At 39.6% G+C, this 25471-nt stretch overlaps 6 protein-coding genes across 6 annotated transcripts; 4 read left to right on the forward strand and 2 right to left on the reverse strand.

Moving 5' to 3' along the window:
- Nucleotides 1–14: 14 nt before the first annotated feature.
- Nucleotides 15–1839, reverse strand: LOC137948027 (calmodulin-like protein 11). The gene is made up of 4 exons (XM_068793934.1): nt 1629–1839; nt 1104–1261; nt 705–785; nt 15–446 (listed from the first exon to the last, which is right to left on the reverse strand). Exons 1-4 carry the CDS (start codon nt 1702–1704, stop codon nt 312–314), a joined length of 450 nt encoding a protein of 149 aa, XP_068650035.1. The 5' UTR covers nt 1705–1839; the 3' UTR covers nt 15–311.
- A 1764-nt stretch (nt 1840–3603) lies between these two features.
- On the reverse strand, nt 3604–8858 carry LOC137947776 (2-methyl-6-phytyl-1,4-hydroquinone methyltransferase, chloroplastic-like). The gene is made up of 4 exons (XM_068793541.1): nt 8729–8858; nt 7511–8136; nt 5740–6046; nt 3604–4072 (listed from the first exon to the last, which is right to left on the reverse strand). The coding sequence occupies exons 2-4, from the start codon at nt 8068–8070 to the stop codon at nt 3917–3919; spliced, it is 1023 nt and encodes a 340-aa protein (XP_068649642.1). The 5' UTR covers nt 8071–8136; nt 8729–8858; the 3' UTR covers nt 3604–3916.
- Nucleotides 8859–9763: 905 nt separating this feature from the next.
- LOC137947775 (protein LIKE EARLY STARVATION, chloroplastic) lies at nt 9764–13838 on the forward strand. The gene is made up of 4 exons (XM_068793540.1): nt 9764–10583; nt 11913–12568; nt 12647–12843; nt 13178–13838. Exons 1-4 carry the CDS (start codon nt 10067–10069, stop codon nt 13554–13556), a joined length of 1749 nt encoding a protein of 582 aa, XP_068649641.1. The 5' UTR covers nt 9764–10066; the 3' UTR covers nt 13557–13838.
- A 1352-nt stretch (nt 13839–15190) lies between these two features.
- On the forward strand, nt 15191–15760 carry LOC137948479 (protein TRACHEARY ELEMENT DIFFERENTIATION-RELATED 7A-like). The gene has a single exon (XM_068794562.1). The coding sequence runs from the start codon at nt 15191–15193 to the stop codon at nt 15758–15760; it is 570 nt and encodes a 189-aa protein (XP_068650663.1).
- A 994-nt stretch (nt 15761–16754) lies between these two features.
- On the forward strand, nt 16755–18491 carry LOC137948480 (ammonium transporter 2 member 5-like). Its single transcript, XM_068794563.1, has 3 exons — nt 16755–17363; nt 17493–17778; nt 17872–18491. The coding sequence occupies exons 1-3, from the start codon at nt 16755–16757 to the stop codon at nt 18423–18425; spliced, it is 1449 nt and encodes a 482-aa protein (XP_068650664.1). The 3' UTR covers nt 18426–18491.
- Nucleotides 18492–23379: 4888 nt separating this feature from the next.
- Nucleotides 23380–24592, forward strand: LOC137948782 (uncharacterized). Its single transcript, XM_068794951.1, has 3 exons — nt 23380–23731; nt 23864–24093; nt 24168–24592. The coding sequence occupies exons 1-3, from the start codon at nt 23386–23388 to the stop codon at nt 24444–24446; spliced, it is 855 nt and encodes a 284-aa protein (XP_068651052.1). The 5' UTR covers nt 23380–23385; the 3' UTR covers nt 24447–24592.
- The last annotated feature ends 879 nt before the right edge of the window (nt 24593–25471 follow it).

The following is a 25471-nucleotide window of genomic DNA, read 5'->3' on the forward strand; positions in this document are numbered from 1 at the left end:
AAGAAAGAGGTCACACAAATGAGTGTTCCTTCATCATTACAGTAAAGGCTGTTTACAGAAGTAACAGTTTGTCCTGTTGAAAAGAGAAGTATTGAACACTCTTGATTCCTCTGAAAACTGAATTGAAAATGAATAAAGATATAGATATCTTTCCCATTTGTGGATTCCTTTGGTAATGGTAATGTGGGATTGAGACTACCAGACTTAGATCAATCTACAAAGCACCACAAGCTATTATAGTTCCAAAGAAAGGAAAGAAGGGGATGGAATTGAATGGCGATCTATCTGAATTTTTTTTGCAGAGATTTGATCTAAACAGTCATCATCATCCTCACAAACTCTTCATAGTTGACCTGCCCATCGCCATCCAAGTCGGCCTCCCTAATCATCTGCTCCACCTCTTCATCTGTCAGTTTCTCCCCAAGACTGATCATCACATGCCTCAACTGCAATAAAATGGTTCAAGACAGATCTTAAAAAGCTGTTCAAAGAAGACCCATTTATGAGTTTAGTTTTCAACAAGGAAGACTGCTTAATTTCTGTACTTGTTCATGACTGAACAAAGAAGTCAACCAGCCACCCAGGACCTCTTTGATTGAATATGATAAGAGGCCTCTATAATTGCACGTTTGGGAGGAGTTCATCTTCTCCTTCAAAGAAGAACAGATTCTTCTTTTTGTCATGAAAAACTTGTATATTTTTACCTCGGTAGCAGAGATATAACCATTCTGATCTTTGTCAAACACTTTGAAGGCTTCTTTCAGTTCCTCCTCTGCGTCAGTCTCCTGTAAGAATTAAAAACAAAAACAAAAAGTCAATAGGAGTAGTTGGCTTTTCTTGGACATGTTTAGAAGCAAACAACTGTCTAATCAACAGATCGTCAATTTGATGAGCCAGGCCAAAAAAAAAAAAACCAATCAACGCTTTCAGCAGTTTAGACTTTGGGTGTTCCTTTTGAAAATTTAAAAACTCCAGGCCACCTATCATTTGAAAATTTTGACTACCAGCATAGCTGGCTAAAGTACAATAATCAAATTCTAGTTTCTACACAGCTGGTTTCTGGCATTCATATTTCATATGGAGCATTTCTTTTCTCTCTGTACCTTCATTTTTCTTGCCATGAGATGCAGAAATTCTCCAAACTCGATGGTTCCATTACCATCCACATCGACTTCTCGAATCATATCATGGAGCTCTTCTTCTGTCGGGGTCTGACCCAGGGAACGGATAACAGTGGCTAGTTCATCAATAGTAATACGACCTGCAACGAAACGAAATACCCATATCAGTAACAAAAATCAAAACCTCGAAAGAGAAGTCCAATAAAAACTCTTATTCTATCCTCAAACACCATAAAGCAAAAAAAGGAAAAAAAATAAATTCCGTGAGGTGAAAACAGGACAAAGGCATCAACCCCGGCAAGCCCAAAAAGAAATTAATCATCTCCAGACAGAGGCCAATTCATTTTACACCATAATCACTTCATAGTAAACGTACCCAGTACGCCCAGACCTCAAACAAACAAAACCCACCACTCCTCGTTTCCATCCACGATCACAGACCCATCGTTTTGATAAAAAAAAAAAAATAAGCAAATGGAAGGCAGTTGCGATGCAGAGTATTATTACCATCACCATCCTTATCGAACAAGCAAAAGGCTTCCTGAAACTCCTCCGTCTGTTCTCTACTCAATCCATCAGCCATGACTGTAAAACGACGAGCAAAAAGGAAAGTGGAAGCGAAGTTGAGGAAAAGAGAGCAGTAAGAGGAGGAAACAGAGAAGAAGGATCCTCCGCAAGACGAAGAAGGTATAAAGGAGCCTCGTCCTCGTAGGGCTTTTTGTAGGGCGCCGTGAAACCCAATAAGGAATTATTTTCTAATAAATTGGAAGAAAAAAGCGACAGTCAATTGCCCTTTTTTAATTTTCATTCTTCCAATTGAATTTCTTCCAGGAATTTGATTCTCGCGTGTTAATCAAGGTAACTTCGATGGATGAATAAAACGGAGCCGAGACAGACTCGAAAGGGGAACCGGGAATGGCTTATTGCTTCTTCAGTCCATCTTGCTTAGAATTTCAGACGAGAAATTGAATCAACTACTGAGATGTTGAACGGTTCAGTGTGCTTTTGAAAATTTGTCTCGTCTTTGTTTCTGGCCTTTTTGTCTACTGAGCCTGACCATGACGATGGACTTTCCCCTTTTTCAAAATATTCCTATTTCCCAGTCTAAAATTGCGCGTGTAACAACGTGTTCTACTATGGCTTCCGTTCTACACTCCACGTCCTGACTCCGGTTCATTTTTTACTTTTCCGAGTCCAACCGGCTCTGGTCCAATGTGTGATCCAACATAAAGTCAAATCACCGGTTCACTGAGTTGGTATTTTGTGCGACCCTGCCTGACGGTGGGCCCGCGTGTAAAACGATGGAGTTTCTTACACACTCTGGCGAGTGTAATTGAAACCCCTTTTTTTTCCGTCTTTTTCTTTTACAGGACAGCTGGCGGTCGGATGCTCCGAGGACACGCTTTCAAACGAAACGGAGTCAACGTAAAACCCGAAGCATAACTTCCGCCTATCAGGAATATCTTTTCCGTTTTTAAGAACCCCACTCTTGGCTTAATTTACAACTTCTAGCACTGGTCAAGGATGCTCCCTTCGAGTAGGTGACCGGGACTCTTTCGACATTACTGAAAAGACTATCTGCCCTTTTACTTTCACATGCCAGCGTGGCTATTTCCGGCTTTGCGGGGACGAGACAAGCCAGGCTCACCGACGGATAGGTTGGGTCGGGGACTGAGTTAAAAATTTTAAACTTGGGAGGGTCTTTCCGGGAATAGATTTACAAGGCAGGTTCATTGGGGCCATGTGAACCCACTTAAAATTAAAAGTGCTTACGTGGCTATTTTCGCGCTCAGGAAACAGCTCGGAACCTTCCTTGCACGGTCGTGGCACGTGCACTGTGCCATACACGTGAGAAGGCCGCCCGTGCACAGTATTTTGCTCTCGCTGTAAGTTAATGAATAATTTGGAAGAGAAAGCGCGTGAGCGATGCGTCAGGCGAGTACAGGAGCAAGGGACAGAGATATCCAGATGACCGAATTCCGCGTAGCGTTTTAACTTCTTCATGAATTAAATATCGCTTTTGCGACTTTGCGTGTTAATTTGATTATTTAAAAAAAATACTTTCCTTTGGATCCAGACGTCAGATATGGATCCTATTGTGGACGTTGGATGGAATCGGATTGGGCTCCGAGGACTGGATTCTTTCCGAGAAAGGTTTAGATTTTAAAATTTTCATTTGACCTAGTACTGGACACGAATATCGCGATCATAGCTTTCAGTATTTTGTCGCTCTCTGTTTTACAGCTCCTGCAAATCACAAATATAATAGATGTAAGTAGGACGGTGTTTGAGTTAGTAACTGTGCTTTCTTTCAGTTTCTGCATTCGTATACCAATAAAAAACTCCAAATCCGGATTCTTATCTGATATTTGATCAGATCTGCATTTAGATCAATCAGGTGGTATGGGAGTGGCTTCCCAGTTTGGATCCTGAATGATGATATAAAAAATGCTGCTCAGAGTCAAAAGTAGGAGCGGGCCAGTGTTGAAAAGTTTGATCTAGTTGAAAAGCTGCGCTTGGCCGTCACTGAATAAGATAACATTAGTACTGATATTTTTTGTGGCTATAATGGAATGGCTGAGATTTCTTCCTACCTCTGCTTGAAACATAACTCCTAAAAGATGTAATGGGAGTTTCATCAGTAAAAAAGACTTGAAAAAGATGCATGCTACAGAGATGGCTTAACAAAGGCTGTTTCTTGCAGCTACACCTGAATAAAATGGTGAGAAGAGCAGAGCCTGCCCCTTTTTGGCTTTGATCCATCTATTCAGTTTTCTTTCTCTGATCTTCTGCTTTCAGATTGGCCTGCCTTTGGGAACTATTTGATCTTTGAGCCACATGTAAATGGGTACCAGCACATAATAGGTTGCAGCCATGGCACCGAGGATGAGGCGCAGGAGGAACACAAACGGGTTCACAGGCTCGGTCACGTCCTCAGTTTTGGGACCAAGCTGTACATGCATCAAGAAAAATGGGTCACTAAAAGTGATGGAAGAAGAATGCAAATTTCAGGAAGCTTTATTTGGTTCTCATTGACAATCCTGAAAGATCAGCAAGGTAATTGCACTTTAGTATTGAACATATATATATCCAAGCATCAACTGTTAGATAACTATCATGCATCAACTTTCACAGTAATCCCAACCCTCATGAACTAATATGATCTTATCTTGATCAATCTCATTATCTTCAATTGGGGTCTGTTCTTTGATAAGGTGAGGTATTGGCCTGGAGGGAGAGAAGAATGTTACAACCATTATTAAAAAATGAACCAATACCTATAATTCCACTAATCTAGTTTTGGATCCAATATAGACCTTCATACTACTTCACCTCGTAATCATTTTATTTGTTTCTTAGATCAGTAATGATAGTTGGAAGTATTCAATAGGTTCAGTGACTACTAATGATGGTCTGTCAAAGCTCATGGGTTTTCCATTTGAGATGGTTATCAGAGTAATTTCTTTTTTCTTTTCCTTGTCTGAGGTGTATTTGCAAGGTTCATTCTTCTGTTATGAAAGCCAACAGTGACAATCTTCTCAATGACTCTTAATACTTATATATAGCAGTTATAGCCTTCTCAATTCCTGCCTCTTAAAATTCATATATTGTAGAAATGCATCTAGAGATGGTTGTTGTAAGGATTATTAAGACAGCTAGCAGCAGCATTCATATATGTGAAATTTATAAATAAATGTGGCTGTGGTCATTAGTGAACTATTTGATAAGAATACCAGCTGGATCACAAAGAGCAATCATTGTTCAAGCATCCAGATAGACATTGTGAATATATTTTCATGAGTTAATTATTTTTATGGGGTATGGAAGAAACTGATGAACAAGTGTTATGAGAATTGATTGTTACCTTGTCTATGAGCTCCAGAAATTAAATAAAATATATTTTAACCTAGCAATTGATGTTGCAATAAGGTGGATGCTCCAAAATGTTTCTAAAATGATAAGAAATTGGATTACACATCTGACCACAGCAACCTCTAAGCTAAGGAGTCAGCATGGATCATGGTCCACCATTCTACTTCTGACATTCTACAAGTAAACATAAAAAAAAAAAAAAAAAAAAAAAGGAGGATGCCAAATACAAGATGCAAGCGTTTAGAAGCATATTGTCAAATGTTATCCTTTCTGAATAACAAATGTCTTGATGTGGAAACTGATTGGTTCTTCTCTGTCTTCATATATACCTTAAGAGTAGAACATCTAAAAACACTATGCAGCTTTGGTTCTCATACCAAAGATCTATATATTTTTGGGAAGTTTGGTGGCTGAAAATGATGACAGGTGGTATGTCATGTATACGACAGACAGACTGTCTAACTTCAGCCTATAAGACTATCAAGATGTCAAGTATCCTGCAATCAAACCCTTATTAAGTTGGTTTCAGTAAACCTGTTAATGTTACAGCTGCATTAATTGGGGATTTATTAATCAAATTTGCTAGAATAGACTCCCAAAATATACTAAAAGCCAATTAAACTCACAATACCTTAGAGCTCAAAACCTTGAGAGTGACCAAGTAAAATTCTATAAGAAGATTCCATTTAGAAAATGTCTTTGATACTTGAAGCAAATTAATTCTTCAACGAGTAAATATGCCTACCTGCAAAGGAGAATCCCCTGATGCCTTTTTCACGCCTGTCACTGAGCAGCCCATGATGAGGCCATGTCGACGAGCCCCACGATACCATTTGGGCCCGATTCTTTTGAGCTTCACATCTTTAAATCCAGCTTTTTCAAACCACTCTATGTACTCTTCTTCTTTTGGGAAGAGCATCCACACATCAGCAAAGAAGCGTGACAATGAATTTGTTGGGTATACAGGTCCAATTAAACAGGCTTTTCCACCAAGCTTCAAGACCCTGTAAGCTTCTTTGATCCCCCTTTGAGGGTCGGGCCAATACTCAATGCTGAGAACACAGATCCACATAAAAGTTCAGTGCACACAAACAACTGAAAAATCTTACTGACATACATGCAAAATCGCATCAGTGAGAAAGTTAGTTTGGTATCAATCAGAACAATGAAATGGTCGCTTGTGATCTTCTCTTTAATACTAACAGGGTATCTTACCATTGTTCAAGACAGAGAAAATTTTTCTAGGTCGTGCAGTACTCACTACACTCGAGAAAAGGGGACAATGAGAGGTCATTACACTCACTGGCTTTCACATATATTTTTTCTTTTAGCTAACAGGCTTGGCTTCTTCAAGACCTAGTCTAGAATAACAGACATCCTAAACATTTATCAAGTCCATCAGCCTTGGTCAACCCAGCCCAGAAAGATCCGATTTGAGGATTATGCATGAAAGTCAAGTTTAATAGCTTTCCTTTTTGAGTGTCTTCCTAACTTGTGTTAATCTTTTCCACTGATGGAGAAATAAAGGGTTAATGACTCCCACCCCCTTCACAAACTGCAAATTACTCTCACACCCCTGAATTTAAAAAATCGTTGCACTTTCCCTTTATTTGAACTTTTGACAAAAAGTTGATAAATCTACCCTTACTTTACTTCATTAATATTTTATTATTTTCTTTAAAAAATTAAGAAAAAAGGAAAAAAGAGCTTCCACATCCTCTGTTGGGAGGAAGGGAGGGGGCCAGGATTTCCTCATCTGTGAGAAAAAGGGGAGGGCACAGCCAGAATGGCAGCAGGCTGTGAACCCGCTGCCATGCAGGTGGATCGGGAAAGACCAAACAATTAAGCTCATAATAGCTTAATAACTCAAAACGACAAGGGAGGATTTTTGGGGGGTGGTATTCCCATAGTATTGATTTCCCTTTTCCCATAGGGCAACCTACAAACAATCGAAACGAGCAGCTGAAAAACAAGCAAGTCAGGGTAGCTCCCTCAACTCGTGTGCTACTACTAATATAAAAAATCTTTTGTTGGTAAGGTGATAGCTGATTGTCCCTCTTCCAGGAATCACACTCTGCCGAAGCAATATACCGAGTTGATGACGAAGCTCTATCTCTAGGGCACTAGAGTCACATGTTACCACAAAAATGAAATCGCCAAAACTGACCCGGACCAAGGAAAAGTTGCCCACCACCATGCAAGGGGAGGGGGAAAGGCCCTGCCTTCCCCCGTTTTCAGTTAACAGAGAGTTTTACAGAGAATAAAGAAGGGAAAGGACCCAACCTCCCCTCTCCCCCTGCACAGCTGCAGGCTCTTTCACTTGTAAATACTTAGGTCATTTGCTCATAACCAAAGATATGATGAATGATACAGTCATTTCAAAAATTACAAATAACTAAACCTGAACCTCACCAACAAACAGTTCATTAAGAAAAATTCTGCATCAATCTCCAATAAACACATAAACATCGTAAAGAATCCTACCGAATCCGGAAATCAAGTAACACATAAATTACCTTCCAGCAGATACGTATCTATCAGCATAGTCAGTTGGGAAGGGAAGATCTTCGGCGTCACCTTCGATAATCTTGCAGTCCTTGAGTTCCTCCTTCTGCTTGGCCTTGGCAAGCTGGTGGGGGGATTGATCAAGAATAGTAACATTCTTTGCATCAACATGCTTGACAATTCCCAAAGTAGTGAAGCCAGTCCCACCTCCTACATCAACTACTATCATGTTTCGATCACTGAGATCAGCTGGCTCTAGAGCATCATCTCTCATGTCCTCAGTCCAGTGTCCAGGATTTATTATATGGTCATAAACTATGGAGAGGAACCTGTAAAACCAAAAGGCTTCCTTTTTATGTTGAATGAACCTAGGCTGAGAAGCTGGCCTCGAGGATGACAAACTGCATTTGGGAGCTAGGATCCTCGCCCTAGAATACCCACCATAGGAAACCAAGCCCATCTGAGGAAAACATCTTCCGTGGAAATCAGACTGCGAAAAGCTAAGCTTGTTGGAATGCTTCCCGCGGATAAGAGAGAGAGTCTCAGCTCCATTGAACAGGGACGACGCCATTTAGTAACGGAAGGAGAAAACCAGAATAGCAAAACGTAGTTTTCTTTCAACTGTTTGATATGAGAGCTGAAAAAAAAAAAAAAAAATGAAAAACTTTTTAGCAAGAAACTCCACTTACATTTCTGAACATCTACAAGCACACACAAATGGAAAAAAGTGGTCACGAGCACATAAACAACTCTTCTTTCTACTCGAACCACGAATGAGTAACAAACATGTTGAAGAAGGATTTATAAAACAATTGAAATCTATGGGTGATCGGATTTCATTTCTGCAACAGGGGCAAAGGTTTCTTCATGATCAACATCAGAAGCCAGTCTACCTAACCGGTGAACCCCAAAGCCACTATGTCTAGGGCACTTGTTTTGAACTCTGCTGCCCACAAAACCCCAAAAATGGAGCTAGCAAAGCGGTACAATGAAACCGGAGCTTAACGAGTAGTCCCGTAGCAGTGGTAAGTGAAAATAAGAGATGAGACAGAGAAAAGAAGTCGAAATGAGAGCTGAAACAGGAAAAGCCAAACCCGAGTAGTTATTTCCCCCAATCGAAACCGGTGAGAAATGAGAGATAAACACAGGAGTTGAAATGATTTCACATCCGGCAAAAAAAAAAAAAAACAAAAGAAGAAGAAGAAGAAGAACAACTGAACTGAACTTACCACTTGATATCGTCTCCCCAAGAAAGACTGGGAAGTCCATGGAATGTGATTCAGCTTCAAAAGATTGAAAGAAAACCAGAGCGGTAGAAACTAGAGAAGATGAGAGGAATTGCTGCCTACAACAGGCACCACTCACAGGCTGGGACTGACATGTGTGGCAGGCTGCCTGGGTGGTTGTTACTCAGATGGGTGGGACCCGAGGATCCCACCAATTTTATGATTCTTTCTGATACCACCAACTGAGTGAGATTCCGAGGGGGTGGCTGTTTGGTAATTTCAAGAAAGGAATCGAGGTAATTTTGCAAATAATAATTTTTTAAATACAGTGTTATATTTTTTTAAAACAGATGTATAATTAAGATAGGTAATTTTTAAATACGATCCTTTTAAGTAGATAGAGTAATTTTAATTTTTAATTAATATTATAATACAATTCAAAATATAATCATTTAAATTTTAAGGAGAAGAGTTTATTGTCTTTTTAAAATGATTAATTATTTATATTTTAATTTTTTTATTAATAGGATTTTTAATTGTTTATATTAAGTAGTATATTCCCTAAACGTCTAAGATAATATAAATACGTTATTCTTTCTATTCAAATAAATAAATATTATTATTTGACATTATCTGTGATGTATTATGTTCCCTTATATAAAGCAAAGTTTAAAGATAAATAATTAAAATATTATCAATTTAATTTTTAATTATTTATTAATTTTTTCTCAAGTTAAAATATATCTTAGTTCATTAATAAAAAAATTTAATTAGATTAACTTTATATAATAAAATATTATTTTTATTTAAATTGATGATAGTTAATATTATATTTAATTACTAATTTAAGAGTGAGAATTTAGATATTGTAAAATAATAATTTGATTAAATATTTTGATATTATAAAGCTAAGTATTTATTTAATTAACAATAGTCTCGTGGGAGCTGATCCCCATCCAATAATTCATCTCCGAATGAGAGATATTTCGATATGATCAGATTGAGGCCTGTACCTGTTTTACTGAAGATGATTTCTCCAGACCCATTTGCTTTTTGTCGCAGAGATTCTCTATCCCGGCGGCCTTTGGCGCGATTCGTGCAAATCACAGACACATCAAGAGATTGACTGACAAAACCCGTTACCAGCCTCGTGACGACGCCTCCCTCCTCGAGATCCATTTTCCTCTTTAAAAGTTTCTTCTCCGTCTTTATTGATTCCTGTCTTCTTCTCTGAAGCATCATAACTTTCCTTCCGTTCTAAGCAAGTAGCAGCATTATTGAGATACTTTCCATTAAAGAAGCTCTCCACTGTCTGTGAATTTGGAACTCTCTTTCGTTGTCATGGCTGCTCCGAATTTTAGCAGCGGCTCTGCCCGCGCTAACTTTCGCGGTCCTCTTCCCTCTCGCAACCGCAGACCCTCTACTCTACCCTCTCTTGGAATAATTCACCATCGTCTCAGAGGCAAGTCCTATTTCACCCTAGTTAAGGCCTCCAATGGCGAATCTTACCTGGACATGTGGAAGACTGCCGTGGAGCGGGAGAAGCAGGAAAAGGAGTTTCAGAGAATTGCAAAGAACGTCCACGGAAGTGGGGAAGAGGAAAGCGACGACCCGAAGGCAGTGGAGAGGAAGACTCAACAGTTCGAGAAACTTCTTGAAGTTCCCAAGGAAGATCGCGACCGGGTTCAGCGGTTGCAGGTCATAGATCGTGCTGCTGCTGCTATTGCAGCTGCTAGAGCTATCCTCAAGGAGAAGCCTGAGGCACCGGCGGTGGACCCTGACGTGGGAGCTGAAACTTCAAAGACCGATAGCGATGGTGGAGTTGCTCAAGGTACTGCAGATGGTGGAGTTACTCAAGGTACTGCAGAGTTTTAACTCAATCAAATGTTTGGTGTTTCTTTTAGATACTCACCCTTTTCTGTTTTTTTAATGTTTGCTGTTTCTTTTAGATAATAGACGCTAGTTGCTTTCTCTTTTTTTATATACTTTTTTCACCAAATTGTCTGGGCTGTTTTCTTGGCTTATTCACATTGCTTGAAATTTGTTTGTAGGAATGTGGCAACGAGAAAAAGTCTTTATGATAGTAGTCGATTAACTTTCACCGAGCTGATTGGCCATAGGGAGCAGCTTGGTTGCTTGGTTCTGCACTTTACCGATTTCATACTCTAATAGCTGGGTTGATATTCAAATTTCTTGTTTCCTCTTTACGTAATTCTTCAGTCCTCCCTGCTTGTGGGACGGGGGAGCGCCCTTTGTTCTCTTCTGACCATGTATGTAACATTGGAAAAGGAGCCTAATTGTTTGTGGTTCGTTGAAATATTGGGTAAAAAAATGTTAAAAGGGGCCTAATGTTAGTGAAATGTGTGTGGTCAATAGATCTTATATTCATTATTCTGCTTCTTTCCATTCTTTTGTGTTTCCCCTTTCCAGGTGACAAGTCTACAGATGCTACAGTATTTGGAAGAAGGATGGTGTTTACTTTCTCTATGCTATTGGCATGTAAAGTTCTAGGGGTTTAATCTATTAACAAATTATTTAGAGTAGAAGATTGAAGGTGGAAGAAGTGAGAAGAAGAAGAGATAAAAAGAGGGGAGGGAAGGAGAGAAAACAAGGGAGAGAAGAAAGAAGTATGAACTTAAACTCATAATAGAAGTGCCTCCTCTACCTTAGGTGAAGCCCTTCTCTTTAACTTATATCATGTGCTGAAAATATATTACATAATAACAAGTTTTCCCTTAAACATGGCTGGGCAAATAAGGGTTTCAAAGTAAAAAACAAAAATGACAAAAGAAATTAACCATGAATACATCTTAATGTTTAACATGACATACATAGATACTGCTCCTCCTTTATCAATAATTACAAACATTTGGGAAGGGACATTGAGTTCATTCCATTTTTTTTTAATTGATCATTTGATTTGATGGGTTGTCTGATACACATTATACTGCTCGTGCAGTATAAAAGGTCTTCTGTTTTTCTTTCTTAATGGGCATTAAGTAAACCTATCACCAATTGATTCCTATGTTGCGGCCAATGACAACTTCATAGAGCTTTGTCTCTTGGAAAAATATTATTTCAGTAATATATGTCCAATTCATATAATTAATTATGTTGAGAAATCCAATATTGTTTCAGAGGACTGATGTTGAATGTCACTTTTGTGCTTGACCCTTGAATTATCCAGGAGTAGGTGGTTCAGGTTCATCTGTAACCTGGTCAGGATCTTCAGGACTAGGAACGCCTGGTCCTGACTTCTGGTCGTGGTCACCTCCAGCAGACACTGTTCAAAGTTCAGATAATATCAACAGCTTGAAAGCATCATCTAAACCAATGCCAAATCCAAATCCTGCATACCCTGTAATGGAGAAAGAACAGTCCTTAGACTTCTTACTGCTTCCTCTGGAGACTACCTTATCAGAAACTCATGATCCACCTCTCCCTCCTCTTCAATCCTTAATGGAAGTTGAGATAAGAGATTCAACCAAATCAAACTTGGAATTTTCTGTGCCGTCAGAAGAAACAGAAGTCGATGTGCTTTTCTCAAGCCATGCTGCAGAAGCAGTTCAAGCTCTTCAAAATAGTGGTGAACAGTCATCATCGGGAGTGAAACTAGATGGTACAAGATGGTGGAAAGAGACAGGTATTGAGACAAGGCAAGATGGAGTTGTTTGCAAATGGACATTGATCAGGGGAGTAAGTGCTGATGAAGCGGTAGAATGGGAAGAGAAGTATTGGGATGCTGCTGACCAGTATGAGTATAAAGAGCTTGGTTCAGAGAAATCTGGTCGAGATTCAGCAGGAAATGTGTGGCGTGAATTTTGGAAGGAATCCATGTGGCAGGTGCCCTTATTCTTCTTGGTGCTTTCATAGAAATGTAATTACAATTGCGACTTATAGTGTCTTTCCAAACTTCTGCAGGACCTCGAGAGTGGCCTTGTCCACATAGAGAAAACTGCTGACAAGTGGGGGAATAATGGTAAGGGTGATCAGTGGCAAGAGCAGTGGTGGGAACACTATGATCAGTCGGGCCAAGCTGAAAAGTGGGCTCACAAGTGGTGCACAATTGATCACAATACGCCTCTGGAGGCTGGTCATGCTCACGTTTGGCATGAAAGGTACTTAATTATCCCTCTTCTGTAATTAAAATTCTAATGAAGAACATTTTGATTATTTTATATGAAGAAACGATCCTGTAATGAATGATGGTGGAATAGAATAGGGATCATTAGACTCACCCCCATCCATGCAATAGGATTCCTTTTCTGATCCGGTCACTCTGATCCAAGTCACGTCCCCAACTTACTTTAGTCATCTTAAAAATCTACTTTGTCCATGTTGCTCTAATTTCCTATTGTTCCCAAAAACCTTGAGATTGAATTGTTTGATGAATGATACCGATATCTCATCCATATCTTGTTGTCACCGTTTCCTGCTCTATTTCCCTCACAGGTGGGGTGAGAGATACGATGGCCAAGGCGGAAGCATTAAATATACAGACAAATGGGCTGAGCGTTGGGAGGGAGATGGATGGGCAAAATGGGGAGACAAATGGGACGAGAACTTCGATACGAATGCTCATGGCGTGAAGCAAGGAGAGGCATGGTGGGAAGGAAAGCACGGTGAGCGGTGGAACCGGACATGGGGTGAAGGCCACAATGGATCTGGGTGGGTGCACAAATATGGAAAGAGTAGCAGCGGTGAACACTGGGACACGCACGTTCAGCAAGACACTTGGTACGAGCGATACCCACATTATGGGTTTGATCTCTGTTTGAAGAACTCTGTGCAGCTTCGGGAGGTTACTAAGCCGCCTGAAGCAGCATCTTGAGCATGTTTACTCTTTGCATTTCTCCCAATCTGTTCCTCTTTTCATATTTCTTGTTACTGCTTGTGTTTTGCTTTGGTCAATGGTTTTCTGTCTCCCTCTTTATGCTGACTTGCATGAGATTCATGCACCCCTGGCCATTTGAGATGGAAAGTGTGGATCTACAAGATTGTAGACTCGCCTACATAATATATAGATAATATGTGTGTTGTCAATATAAAATGGAGAGACAAGTTGATCTAATTGCTTTCTGTTGAGTTCATTTACTTTATTTTCCATGGTATAAAATCGGATAATCTGAAATTCTGCTCCATTATTTAAGTTAATGACTGTTGTATGTTTTTTTATTATGGTTAAATGAGTTGAGGCTACCCTGACTTCGGATTAAAGAGGAAATGGGTCAGATTAGGAGTGGCACCAAGCTAAACTGGCTAGCAAATTGTTTGAGCATTGCTCGAGTTCAAACTTGTAATAAGGTTTGTTTAGTATAACAAGCCAAGTTCAGTTTGTTGGCTCGTGAGTCACTAGTTAGCATAGATTTTTTTACAAAAATACCCATTACTTTAATTATCTCTCGTCAATTTCCTCTTTAGTTAATTGATAGTCGTTTTTATTTACCTCAAACCTTTAGGACGATCTATTGTTCAGTTTTTTTGGGTCATTCAATATCTAATGTTGCTATTTGTCAATGAAATAAGTATTATTGATGGATGTGTTTGATATTTCTTTTAGGTCTATTAATATGGTTATTTTACAATAATATGTGTCAAACGTTTAGCCAATACAATCCAATTGACCGGTCTGTTAAGTGCGAAAAACCAAGTACCTTACCTAAGTAGACCAGGGGTGGATCGGAACCACCTAACTCTTTCTTTTGCAAAGTCGTCTTGGATTCCTCTGTGATACCTTGCAGTTCAATAGTATTAACGTCATCATAATATTTTTTTTAGTTATTTTTTATTTTTTTATTTTTTGAATTTTTAAACATAGGTTAGAGTTCTAACCCAGCTCGAGCTTAGGCTCAAACTTAGTTAAAAAATTTGGATTCAAGTTTGATTTCAATTTTAAGCTCAAAGTTGAACTCAAGCTCGAAGTATTCAAATCAAGGTTCGAGTTTGACTAGGCTTGATGCTACTTTTAGAACTTGAACATATACAAGTTCGAACTTGACTAAGCTTGAAGCTACTCTTAGGTCAGATTAAGTAGGGGCTAAATACACTTTTGAGTCTCCTCTAGAATTGGGTGACGACTTGACCCAAATTGGTCCTAGTGCCGTCAAGGAACCTTGTAATATGCATAGTCTAATTTGTTTTTTTAAAAAATTATTTATCATTTCCGCTCTCCACTCCTTTTGGAGTGTATCTAGTGAATTAGATTGGTTTTGGAGAGAAATGTAACCAAGAAAAACACGTTGAAAAGAAAAAATCACAACCGCTCCCTACTTACTAGCCACATGGCACTTGAAAATGACACGTGTGAACACGTGTCAAGCTAACAAATCCCTCCTGTTTCCTTTGTAAAACGTAAAAGAATTTGAAGATCGAAGCGGCCCTGCATGCGGGGAAAAGAAAATGAAAGAGCGATCATGAAATAAAATGTCTTCCACTTCCTTAACCCTCAATCGGCTGACAAGATCGATGCCTCTGTATTCTATTTCAGAGTCTTGTTTGTCACGATGGGTGCCAGTTTCATCGTGCAAGAACAACGGTCACCACCGAAGCGCCAACTTCCTCTCACTCTCCCGGTCAGGTAGTCCATCTCACCCACTCCGACTAGCGACGAGTCCACCGGAGGTCCCTGAAATATCGCCGCCGGAGATACGATGGTCCCTGTTGGAAACCGCCCCCGATGAGATCCCGGGTATTCAAACACAGCCGGAAACTGTCCGTAACCCCATACCTCCAACTCCGATTCCCGGCCATGGACCAGAGTCTCCTATACCGTCGATTCCTTCACCGCCCGATGTTGTGCCACCAGAGACACCGGAAATTGTGCCCCCGAGACCGCCACCACCTGGTATTTTTCCGCCGCCTAAGACGCCGCCGGAGATTTTGCCTCCACCGTGCACGCCGCCGCCCGAAATTGACCCCCCACCGATTACACCGCCGGAAATTGATCCCCCACCGACGACACCGCCGGATATTTATCCTCCAGGGACGCCGGAGATTGTACCTGCTCTCGGGCCGCTCATGAGGTGGTTTGCGTAGAGTTAACCACTCTCTATTCTGTAATCAGAAGAATAATGCATAGCAGAAGTACCAAGATGTAATCCGAACTTAGTGGTTCCAATCAAGAGCTACACTGACTGAGGTTTTTTTTTTTTTTTTTAGATAGTTTAGGGAGAAGAAATAAAAAAAGAAATATCTGAAAATTTAAGAGGGTGAGCGGAGGAAAGCGATGAAACTGATCTGATCTGACCCACTTGAGAAACGTCACGGGGGAAGAATTTGTCATCCTAATAGCTTCCGATCGGACGCCTTCCCAAGAGGCTCTAATATGAATATTGAATAATTCTGTAGAGTACTTCTTAATTATTTAATGCTTTAAGATCTCGTCTGAGACGGTCGTTCATGCTTCTTGGAACAACTGTCAGAGACGTTAAGCAAATGGTAAGAGCAGACACCATCAGTATTATAAAACTCCAGGTTCAAGGCGCTTGCTTTGTAAGAAAGCACGACGACAATCCGTTCAGCCAAACTGTGAAGAGTTTCTGAAACCGTTTCAGCAAAAGGCATCCATTTGACAGTTACTTGAGTTAAAAGAGACTGAGAAGCATTGTTGGTATCAATTGAGGTGGTAAACCTAAGGAACTTTTGGATTCCATCGCTGTAGGGCGTTGAAGATTCCGCCGAAACTGTGAAGAGGACAAGACTTCGATGCAGAAATTGGCAGCTCAGTGAGCCCTTGGGTGTCGAGAAATTTACACGGATTAGGGTCTAGTTGCTTAAAAAATGTTTAATGGTCGCACGAAAAGGGCCAAAAATTGATGAATTAGCATGGAACAGAGTTCGCCGGCCCTGGCCCAGAACGAACAGAAAAGAAATGTCATAAACGAGATCAAATAACGGCAAATTTTCTACTATATATAAAACAGCAACAGATCGTGAATACCTTCATTAGAGAAGAGTTTATCGAAGAACATTTTGAGAGTAGGCGCCACCGCTGCCATTACCACCTCTGTTTTCTCTCTTCTGTTTAACAATGGCTACGCCGCCGCCCTTTTTCCCTCTTCCTTCTAATCTCGCCGTGTCCGAAGCAAGCCCCGAATGGATGAACAAAGGAGACAACGCATGGCAGATGGTGGCAGCGACGCTAGTTGGTCTACAGAGCGTGCCAGGGTTGGTCATCCTGTACGGGTCCATCGTGAAGAAGAAGTGGGCCGTCAACTCGGCGTTCATGGCCCTTTACGCCTTCGCCGCTGTTCTCGTTTGCTGGATGGGGTGGGGTTACCAAATGTCTTTCGGAAAGAAGCTGGTCCTCTTCTGGGGCCGCCCCGATGTCGCCCTTGACCAGAAATTCCTCCTCGACCAGGCTTTTGCTGGCATGTTTCCAACCGCCACCATGGTGTTTTTCCAGTTCTGTTTTGCAGCCATCACGTTGATCCTCATAGCCGGAGCTCTCCTGGGGAGGATGAACTTCCATGCTTGGATGCTGTTTGTTCCGTTATGGCTTACTTTCTCTTACACCATCGGAGCTTTCAGTCTCTGGTGTCCGGACGGGTTCCTGTACCAGGCAGGAGTCATGGACTACTCCGGCGGGTACGTCATCCACCTCTCGTCGGGCGTCGCCGGATTCACGGCGGCTTACTGGGTAAGGAGCCCGAAAGACTCTACACGTGCATGATGGAGACGGACCGGTGGGGTCTAAGGCTAGATCTGTCCGGTTCAAATAAACTCTTCGATTCATTCTCTGATACATCTGTTGAATAAAATCAAACAGGTAGGTCCAAGACTGAATAAGGATAGGGAGAGGTTCCCGCCGAACAATATCCTTCTCATGCTCGCCGGCGCCGGCCTTCTGTGGATGGGCTGGTCTGGATTCAACGGCGGAGATCCTTATTTTGCCAATATTGACGCCTCTTTGGCGGTTATCAACACTCACGTCTGCGCCGCCACCAGTCTCCTTGTCTGGCTCTTTCTCGACATCCTCTACTTCGGCAAGCCGTCCGTCATCGGTGCTGTTCAGGGCATGATCACCGGCCTGGTTTGCATTACTCCAGCTGCAGGTAAAATGAAACGTAAATAACCATTTTAAACGATTTTGATAGCCTTTGAGCTGAGATTGAGGAATTTGGAAAATGGGTTGTCTGTGAGATCAGGACTGGTGCAAGGTTGGGCAGCTATAATCATGGGCGTGATGTCAGGAAGCATCCCATGGTACACCATGATGGTCCTACACAAGAAGATCAAGTTCCTGATGCAGGTGGACGACACCTTGGCGGTGTTTCACACCCACGCCGTCGCCGGCAGTCTCGGCGGCATTCTCACCGGCTTATTCGCCGAGCCAAGGCTCAACCGCCTCTTTTACGGCGACAGCCCTAAGTTCATCGGCCTGGCTTACGGCCTACAAACCGGCAGGACCTCTGCCGGATTCCGCCAAATGGGTCTTCAATTGGGGGGGATTCTCTTCATTGTCACGCTCAACGTCATCATGACCAGCTTGATCTGCTTGCTGATAAGACTGATAGTGCCCCTTCGCCTCTCCGAAGACGACATGCAGGCCGGAGACGATGCGATCCACGGCGAGGAGGCGTACGCTCTTTGGGGAGACGGGGAGAGGTTCGAGAACTCGAAGCACAATTCGGTATTCGACGTGGAGGAGTTCCCTTCGACAATGCAGAAGACAGGCAGGGGAGAGGTCCAGGTGACATGATAAAGAGCTGTAATGGAGAGAAGACGACAGGGATTAGAAGTGTGTGTGAATCAAGCTTTAATTTTCTTAAATATGAGGTTGATATGGAAGGAATCGAGTCCTCTCAGCCTTGGATTCATTGCTAAAATGTAATCTCTCTGACTGTTGCTGCTGTTATAAAACAACCGGAAATACCCATGCACGTACACAATTTGGTGGCTGCCTTATTGTAGCAAATTTCTGAATTCACTATTGCAGTTTTCAAACCTCTCTCTCTCTCTCTCTCTCTCTCTCTCTCTCTCCCATATTTCAAGTAATGAAGGTATTTTTAACTTTCATCGTCTATCACTTAAGTGGTACATAAATAGAAAATAAATAGAAACCTTGACCCTAAACCAAACTCTAAACCCAAACCCTAACACTAACACAACCCTAACCCTATCTCTCAACCGAAACCCAAGCCCTAACACTAACACAACCCTAACCCTATCTCTCAACCGAAACCCAAGCCCTAACACTAACCCTAAATCATAACCCTAATCACAACCTTAAACTCTAAATCTTAAACCCCAAAACTTTGACTCTAAACCCTAACTGTAACCCTAACCTTTGCTTTATATTTTTTTTTTTTGCTGATATTAGATATATTCTATGTATATTCATGATATCATATATGCTCATGGTTTATATTCTTCATTTTATTTTAAAATATTGAAGTGCTATGGAATATGTCATGTAACAAAGAGATATTTTCCCCATCATTAAGGAGGGAGAATATGATTGGATTGAGCACATGATTTTTCTTTTTCTTTTTATGTTGCAAGATGAATTAGTGTCCTTTTTTTCCTTTTAGTTCTTGGGTTTAGTAAATGAGGGAAGAGTTATAGGACCCAAAGTTTTTCTAAGCTTGATTTAATAATAATATGAACTTAATTGAAAATCAAAATGAGTATAATATAAGCATAATGTGAACCTAAAATGAAAATAATACGTATGCATAATATAAACCTTATAGAAACACAATTTGAGGGAAAAAATGTGAAATTAAGATTAGCATAATATTAACTAATAAACAACATAATATCGGATTATTTTGAAGTACAATATGAAAGTAATATCGAGAATAATATGAAACTACTGATATGCATAATACGAACATATACTTTAACAAAAGCATAATTACAACAAGTAATAATTCATAATATGGGCTAATTTATATTATCATCCATAAAATATGTAACACTTGACCAAACTTTAGCTGGAATTGTCGCAGAATTAGAATAGAGAGTCATGTTGGTGTAGGAAGATAGAGTTGATTGATTGTGCCCTTAATATCACCATCTTGACATCTAGAATGGGTTTTTTGTTCTTTATAGTTTAACAAATTTTCACTAGTGACATTGTATCTCATGTTATTGACTTAAATAGTTTGATTGGAATGTGATTGCCTTGCTCAAGAGATTGTAACATATATTTTAGTTTTGTGCATTCTGATAAACAAAATGCACAAGTATACCATTTTTGAATTTTCTAGTAGGATACTTGGGGACTAAAAAAATTTGTTTAAACAATTATTGATGTATTTCAGATGCATGTCTATAATTTCCTTGAATGATATACCTCATACTTTGTTGACTATTATGCACTATTCTCTAGTGACAAGTATGTGCATGCACGTCAAAAAATTATGCTGGTATAACATCAGAGGTGTATAGAGATGTTGCCAAAATTTCGACAAGTGTCTTAAATTATAACTATACAATAGTAAACAATTTTGCTTCCTTAATGGGAGAGGAAGCGTGGCGAATTTAAATAAACGAAGAAGTTGGATGTGATCTGGAAGCCATAATTTAGGACCCTTCTTGTTTTAAAAAATAAGGATCTCAAAGTAGGGACTAGTGTGGACTCCTAGTACGAGGAGCATGGATCACCCTGTAGGCTATAGGATTGTTGACCCTGAAAGAAACCAACACATACAACAAGAAGAGAGAGCTTGTGTATTGAATGAGTGATGAATGATACATAGGAGCCATTATATAGCTTTCCAAAAGCTCAAAAAAGATAAAGAATGACACACATCTAGGTGTATCTTGGTTGTCTTCCAAGGTGCCTTTCTTTTCTTTGGTTTCTAGAGAGATGTGAGTTGATGTTTCTTCCCTTTCTTTGTCACTTGATTGCTTTGATTGTTGGATCTTGATTATTCTTCCTTGATTGACTTCCTTTGATTGAGAGATTTTAGGAGCTAATCTTTCTTGATTGATTTCATTTGATTGCGTGATTTGTGGAAGAGATATTTCTCCTCGAACTTGGAAATTTTTTAAGCAAAAATGAAATTGAAGATGAAAGGAACAAAAGGCAAAAACAAATTTTATATGGTCAGTCCTAAGAGCATATCCCGGAAATAGAGAGTAAGAATTTTTATTGAATCTAAAATTTTACATCAATATAAGCCTATTTATAGGCTAAAAAAAGATAATTCAAATCCTTCATTAAGAATTCAAATTTCCTTAATTTAGAAACAAAAAAATTAATCAAGATATTATTCTAAAGATTGATTTGTCATTAATTTCCTAAATTATTACATAATTTAATTTAAGGTATTTTCCTAAATTATTATATAATTTAATGCCGAATTTAATTTCAAAAATAATTTTATCTCTTAACATTACCCTTGAAGTTGTACTGGGGGTAAGAGGATATACAACTTGATGTGTTGTAGGAGAGAACCTCCATCTTGTGATGGGGAGTTTTTTTGTGCTTGGGGTTGTTGATGGTGCGATAAAGTGTTATATGGGATGGAGTAAATCTGGATGAAATGGTCATCTGACTAGCACTTCCTATATCCATCTTGTAAAAAAAAGTTTATACAAGCAAATAATGTGATAAAAATTAGATGAAATAATGAGAGATAATGTATGAAAAATATATTAATATGCTATTTGAAAATGATTTAGGATATGAGATTGTATCTGTCACACAACCTCTATTCCTAATACTAAAAAAAAATACCTCCCTAATAATTTAATAAATAAATATCTTCTCAATTCTTCCTCTTTTTTTAAAATAATAATTATAAGATTTTTTTTTAGAAAATAATGATGAAATTTTTTAAAATAAATAAATGAAAAAAGTGGGAAATATGACTTGTTTTGTTTGCTCCAAAATTGGTTCTTTTTGGGTAAAAAAGCAAAAAAAACAAACAAAAAACAGTAAATGGATAGTGGAATGGGTTGGATCCTCTATTTGAATCGTGCATCAGATCCAAATTTGAGAGGTAGAACGCGATGCAAATACTAAAGGCGGATGCGATGTGTTAGGCAAAATCTATATCAGTTTTCCATCATGGATCCGGAATTGTGCATCAGATTGTGTGACATATCCTCAAGTTGGAACTGACCCCGTGCATTTGACAAACGCACGATAATGCATTGCGGACCCGGTACCATCGTATCGGGTCTTCTCGCAGTTCCAGTGCCAGACCCATTTTTTTAACCGAATGGATGAGCCAATAGGCTTTTAGGCAAGCCACGTTGGCTTGTCGTCTTCCTCTCGATGCAAAAAAATAAATCAAAGACTTTAATTTGTAATTGCACCATTATTTGTTGCTAGATTTTGACAAAACAAGAGGTTAAATACTCGTATTTGAGTCTTCTTTCATACGGATGCTTCCGTTTAAATATAAAATCATGACATTGCAAAGTAAAACCGATTATAAAAACATTATTTGTTTCTAAAAACACAAAATTCTAAATCATTTTTCAATAGATTTCGATGAAACAAGAGGCAAAATGCTCTTAATAAAGAGATTTGTCTAATGCATAAATCAATTTAAGTGAAAAACAACATAATAGATATTGCAAAATAATTATGAGAAAACTGTACAACGAATAAAAAAAAGTTAAAATCAGACCATTGGCTCTAATACCATTAAAAATTTTTAATCAAAAATAAAACCGAATGTGAAAGAAGAAACAAAGGGCACAAACTAATTTTACTTGATTCAACCCTAGGAGCCAAATCCATGGACGGAAAGAAAGAAAGAGAATTTTTATTGAATCAAAATGGAATTTTACGTCAATACAAGCCTTTTTATAGGCAAAGGAATGATATTTCAAATCCTTAATTAAGGATTCAAATTTCCTTAATTTAGAAAATATTTTCATAAATTTTATATAATTTAGTTATGAATAAATGTAGATGTCTTTGAGAATAAATTCAAGATATGGTAGCCATTTCCCTACGCTTCAATTGTAGATCAAGAGATGGTGTGTTGTTTCTTAGTCGACCAAGAAATGAGATAATTGCCTAAGAAGATTGCATATCTGTTATAAAGTCATCATGGATCGATCTCCTTTCTTCTTTCTGCATGCCTGAGAAAGGGAGATTTTTTTTTTTTTTTGCAATCATAGTCTGGTTGTTGAACTAGCTACATTATGGAGAATGGAAATAGGTTAAGCCAATTGGAGGTTGCTCGTCGGAGGTGGAGGTCGGAGATCGTAGGAGGAGGTCTGGGATTTCTAGATAATTTTTTTTTTCCTTACTAAAATCGTATTTTCCACCCTTATCTCTCTATCTTTCAGATGGAGCTCTGATCTTTTGCGAATGGATCATCCGATTCCGTCTCAAGCTGAGAAACAGTTTCGTAAATCTTAGCAACGTAATAAATTACATGGAATTATCAAGCCGGTGTTAGATTGGATTTTGAGTTTTAGACGTAGTCTCCTCCATGCCGCTGTACGAAATCGTAGTTTACGTCCAAAGGCATCAATCAATTAACTTTGATTTCAAATTTTTGCAGTGGTTATTTATCAACCTCACAGACAAAAAGAGAAAAACCTACCAATTCATCCGCTTTTGTCATCGTCCTCAGTATAGAAAGACTGTATGCGTGACGCACTGAAACGTGGCTCCGCAATGGTGACATCCGTCTCCTTCATTTTCTACTGTTAGAAGGAAAACCAAAGCAAGAAAGTGTAGTCCTATGGCGGAGAAATCCTTGCAGCCTTTGATGAGGTTAGACGGAAAGGTGGTAATGGTTACCGGAGCTTCGTCCGGCCTTGGTCGAGACTTCTGTTTGGACCTTGCAAAGGCCGGCTGCAAGATCGTAGCCGCAGCTCGAAGAATAGATAGACTGAATTCTCTGTGCGAGGAGATCAATCAATTCAACTTTTCTTCTTCTTCCACCCCAGATCGCCCCTCGGTGAGATCTTCCTTCGCAGTGCAGCTTGATGTGACTGCGGCAGAATCAGTCATCGATGCCGCTGTGCAGAAAGCATGGGACGCCTTTGGAAGGATCGATACTTTGGTTAACAATGCTGGATTTAGGGGTACTGGGCATGCATAACCAGCTTGAACTTTCCCCCCCCCCCCCCCCCCCCCCCCCCTAAAATCTGGTGATAAATGCGTGGATTATTTTATTTTCTTCTGTTTATCTGAGCATGCTTGCTGGGCTGTACCAGGCAATGTTCGTTCTGCTCTGGATTTGACAGAAGAGGAGTGGGACAAAGTTCTCAAGACCAATATAACGGGATCATTGCTAGTGGCGAAATCAGTCTGTAGACGCATGCGTGATGCTAATGTGGAAGGTTCAATCGTCAATATTTCTTCTATTTCTGGTCTTGCTCGTGGCCTTGCAGTCGGAGCAGTTGCCTATACCGCATCCAAAGCTGTTTTGGATTCAATGACCGAGGTAAATTAAAATCTTTTCACTTCTTCTACGGCCAAAAAGAAAGAAAGTTTTCTTCCAGCAATCCTCTTATGCAGGTGATGGCGCTGGAGTTTGGTGTACACAAGATCAGAGTCAACTCGATAGCCCCCGGCCTGTTCAGGTCGGAGATCACGAAGAAACTTATGCAGAAAGAATGGATTAATGGAGTAGCAGAGAAGATTGTGCCGTTGAGAACTTGGGGCGATTCGGATCCTCATTTGACATCTCTTGTTCGCTATCTTATTCATGACTCGTCTGCTTACGTTACCGGCAACATTTTCATTGCTGATGGAGGTACCAGTCTACCAGGCATCCCAATTTACTCTTCTCTCTGAACCCTGTTAGGGTTCTATCCAGAAAATAAAACAGACAGCAAGATGCAGTTTCTTAACATAAATGTCCTCTACCAATATTTTGTATTTTGTGGAAGGCCAGGGGCTTAGTGCACTTTCAAGTGGTAGCCATAGCTTTCAAACCCCATTTACAGAACCCTGGTCTCATCCAAATCTATGGCTTCAACTAGATAAAAAAACAACTCTTACAACAAATATAAGTTATTCATATTTCTTGCACTATCTAATATTACATCAATTAAATCTCAAAAAAAAAAAGTATCACAATTTATTAAGGTATTGAATAATACAAGATCAAACAACTTGCGCCAATTTTCTTTTTTTTCTAATTTGAAATTTCATAGACAAAATTACTCAATTTCAATTAGTAAACAGCAAAGAAGGGCATCAAAACGGATCTCATCCACAATTTCCGATTTTTTCCTCACGTCACTGGCAACTCTAACCACCTTCCCCTGCTTGTCCTACAAAACTTGTAATATTTCTCCATCTGGGTTAATACTTCAGGATTATTGCATGGGGTTGGCCTTCTATATTGAACAGATATTGCAACTTGGCTGATATGGGAAGCTTGAGCATGTTGGAATGACTTGTCTTTAATATGTATGTTGCGCCTTCGCTAACAGACCAGTCTTTTGGCGCAATGGTTAATAACATGGTATCAGAGCAGGTGGTCTCGAGTTCAAGTCCCGCTCTCCCCGTTTGTTTCGTCCCCGCATAGGTGAGACTTTGTCTTTGGCCATCCCCGTATAGGTGGGATTGTGCATTTGTATTTGTACACGGGTGTTCCTCCGTACAGGGGGAGTATTGGAATAACTTGTCTTTAATATACATGTTGCGCCTTCGCTAACAAACCACAATGAGTCGGATCATCTATTAACAAAATTATAGCCACCAAATCCCATACTCATAGTTGAAGTTCACACAAAAATTTGATCACATTTACACAAATACAAGGGAGAAATAACAATAATAACTAAAAAAAACTACTCATATATGAGACTAAG

The sequence above is a fragment of the Aristolochia californica genome, unplaced genomic scaffold, assembly GCF_029961685.1.
Source record: "Aristolochia californica isolate CCGP_79_NKW_82.1479 unplaced genomic scaffold, dmAriCali1.0.hap1 SCAF_13, whole genome shotgun sequence".
Taxonomy (NCBI): domain Eukaryota; kingdom Viridiplantae; phylum Streptophyta; class Magnoliopsida; order Piperales; family Aristolochiaceae; genus Aristolochia; species Aristolochia californica.

Bases quoted from the DNA above. Each gene is read 5' to 3' on its own strand.
- LOC137948027 (XM_068793934.1), bottom strand. From the start codon at position 1,704: ATGGCTGATGGATTGAGTAGAGAACAGACGGAGGAGTTTCAGGAAGCC. The intron at 786-1,103 runs GTACAGAGAGAA...TAATTCTTACAG, and splicing joins TCATGGCAAGAAAAATGAAG to GAGACTGACGCAGAGGAGGA. The intron at 447-704 runs GTAAAAATATAC...ATTTTATTGCAG, and splicing joins GTTATATCTCTGCTACCGAG to TTGAGGCATGTGATGATCAG.
- LOC137947776 (XM_068793541.1), bottom strand. From the start codon at position 8,070: ATGGCGTCGTCCCTGTTCAATGGAGCTGAGACTCTCTCTCTTATCCGC. The intron at 6,047-7,510 runs GTAATTTATGTG...CTGTGTTCTCAG, and splicing joins AGATACGTATCTGCTGGAAG to CATTGAGTATTGGCCCGACC. The intron at 4,073-5,739 runs GTAGGCATATTT...ATGCATGTACAG, and splicing joins CAGGGGATTCTCCTTTGCAG to CTTGGTCCCAAAACTGAGGA.
- LOC137947775 (XM_068793540.1), top strand. From the start codon at position 10,067: ATGGCTGCTCCGAATTTTAGCAGCGGCTCTGCCCGCGCTAACTTTCGC. The intron at 12,569-12,646 runs GTGCCCTTATTC...AAACTTCTGCAG, and splicing joins GGAAGGAATCCATGTGGCAG to GACCTCGAGAGTGGCCTTGT. The intron at 12,844-13,177 runs GTACTTAATTAT...TTTCCCTCACAG, and splicing joins GCTCACGTTTGGCATGAAAG to GTGGGGTGAGAGATACGATG.
- LOC137948479 (XM_068794562.1), top strand. From the start codon at position 15,191: ATGCCTCTGTATTCTATTTCAGAGTCTTGTTTGTCACGATGGGTGCCA.
- LOC137948480 (XM_068794563.1), top strand. From the start codon at position 16,755: ATGGCTACGCCGCCGCCCTTTTTCCCTCTTCCTTCTAATCTCGCCGTG. The intron at 17,364-17,492 runs GTAAGGAGCCCG...AAAATCAAACAG, and splicing joins GATTCACGGCGGCTTACTGG to GTAGGTCCAAGACTGAATAA. The intron at 17,779-17,871 runs GTAAAATGAAAC...CTGTGAGATCAG, and splicing joins TTGCATTACTCCAGCTGCAG to GACTGGTGCAAGGTTGGGCA.
- LOC137948782 (XM_068794951.1), top strand. From the start codon at position 23,386: ATGGCGGAGAAATCCTTGCAGCCTTTGATGAGGTTAGACGGAAAGGTG. The intron at 23,732-23,863 runs GTACTGGGCATG...GGGCTGTACCAG, and splicing joins TAACAATGCTGGATTTAGGG to GCAATGTTCGTTCTGCTCTG. The intron at 24,094-24,167 runs GTAAATTAAAAT...CCTCTTATGCAG, and splicing joins TTTTGGATTCAATGACCGAG to GTGATGGCGCTGGAGTTTGG.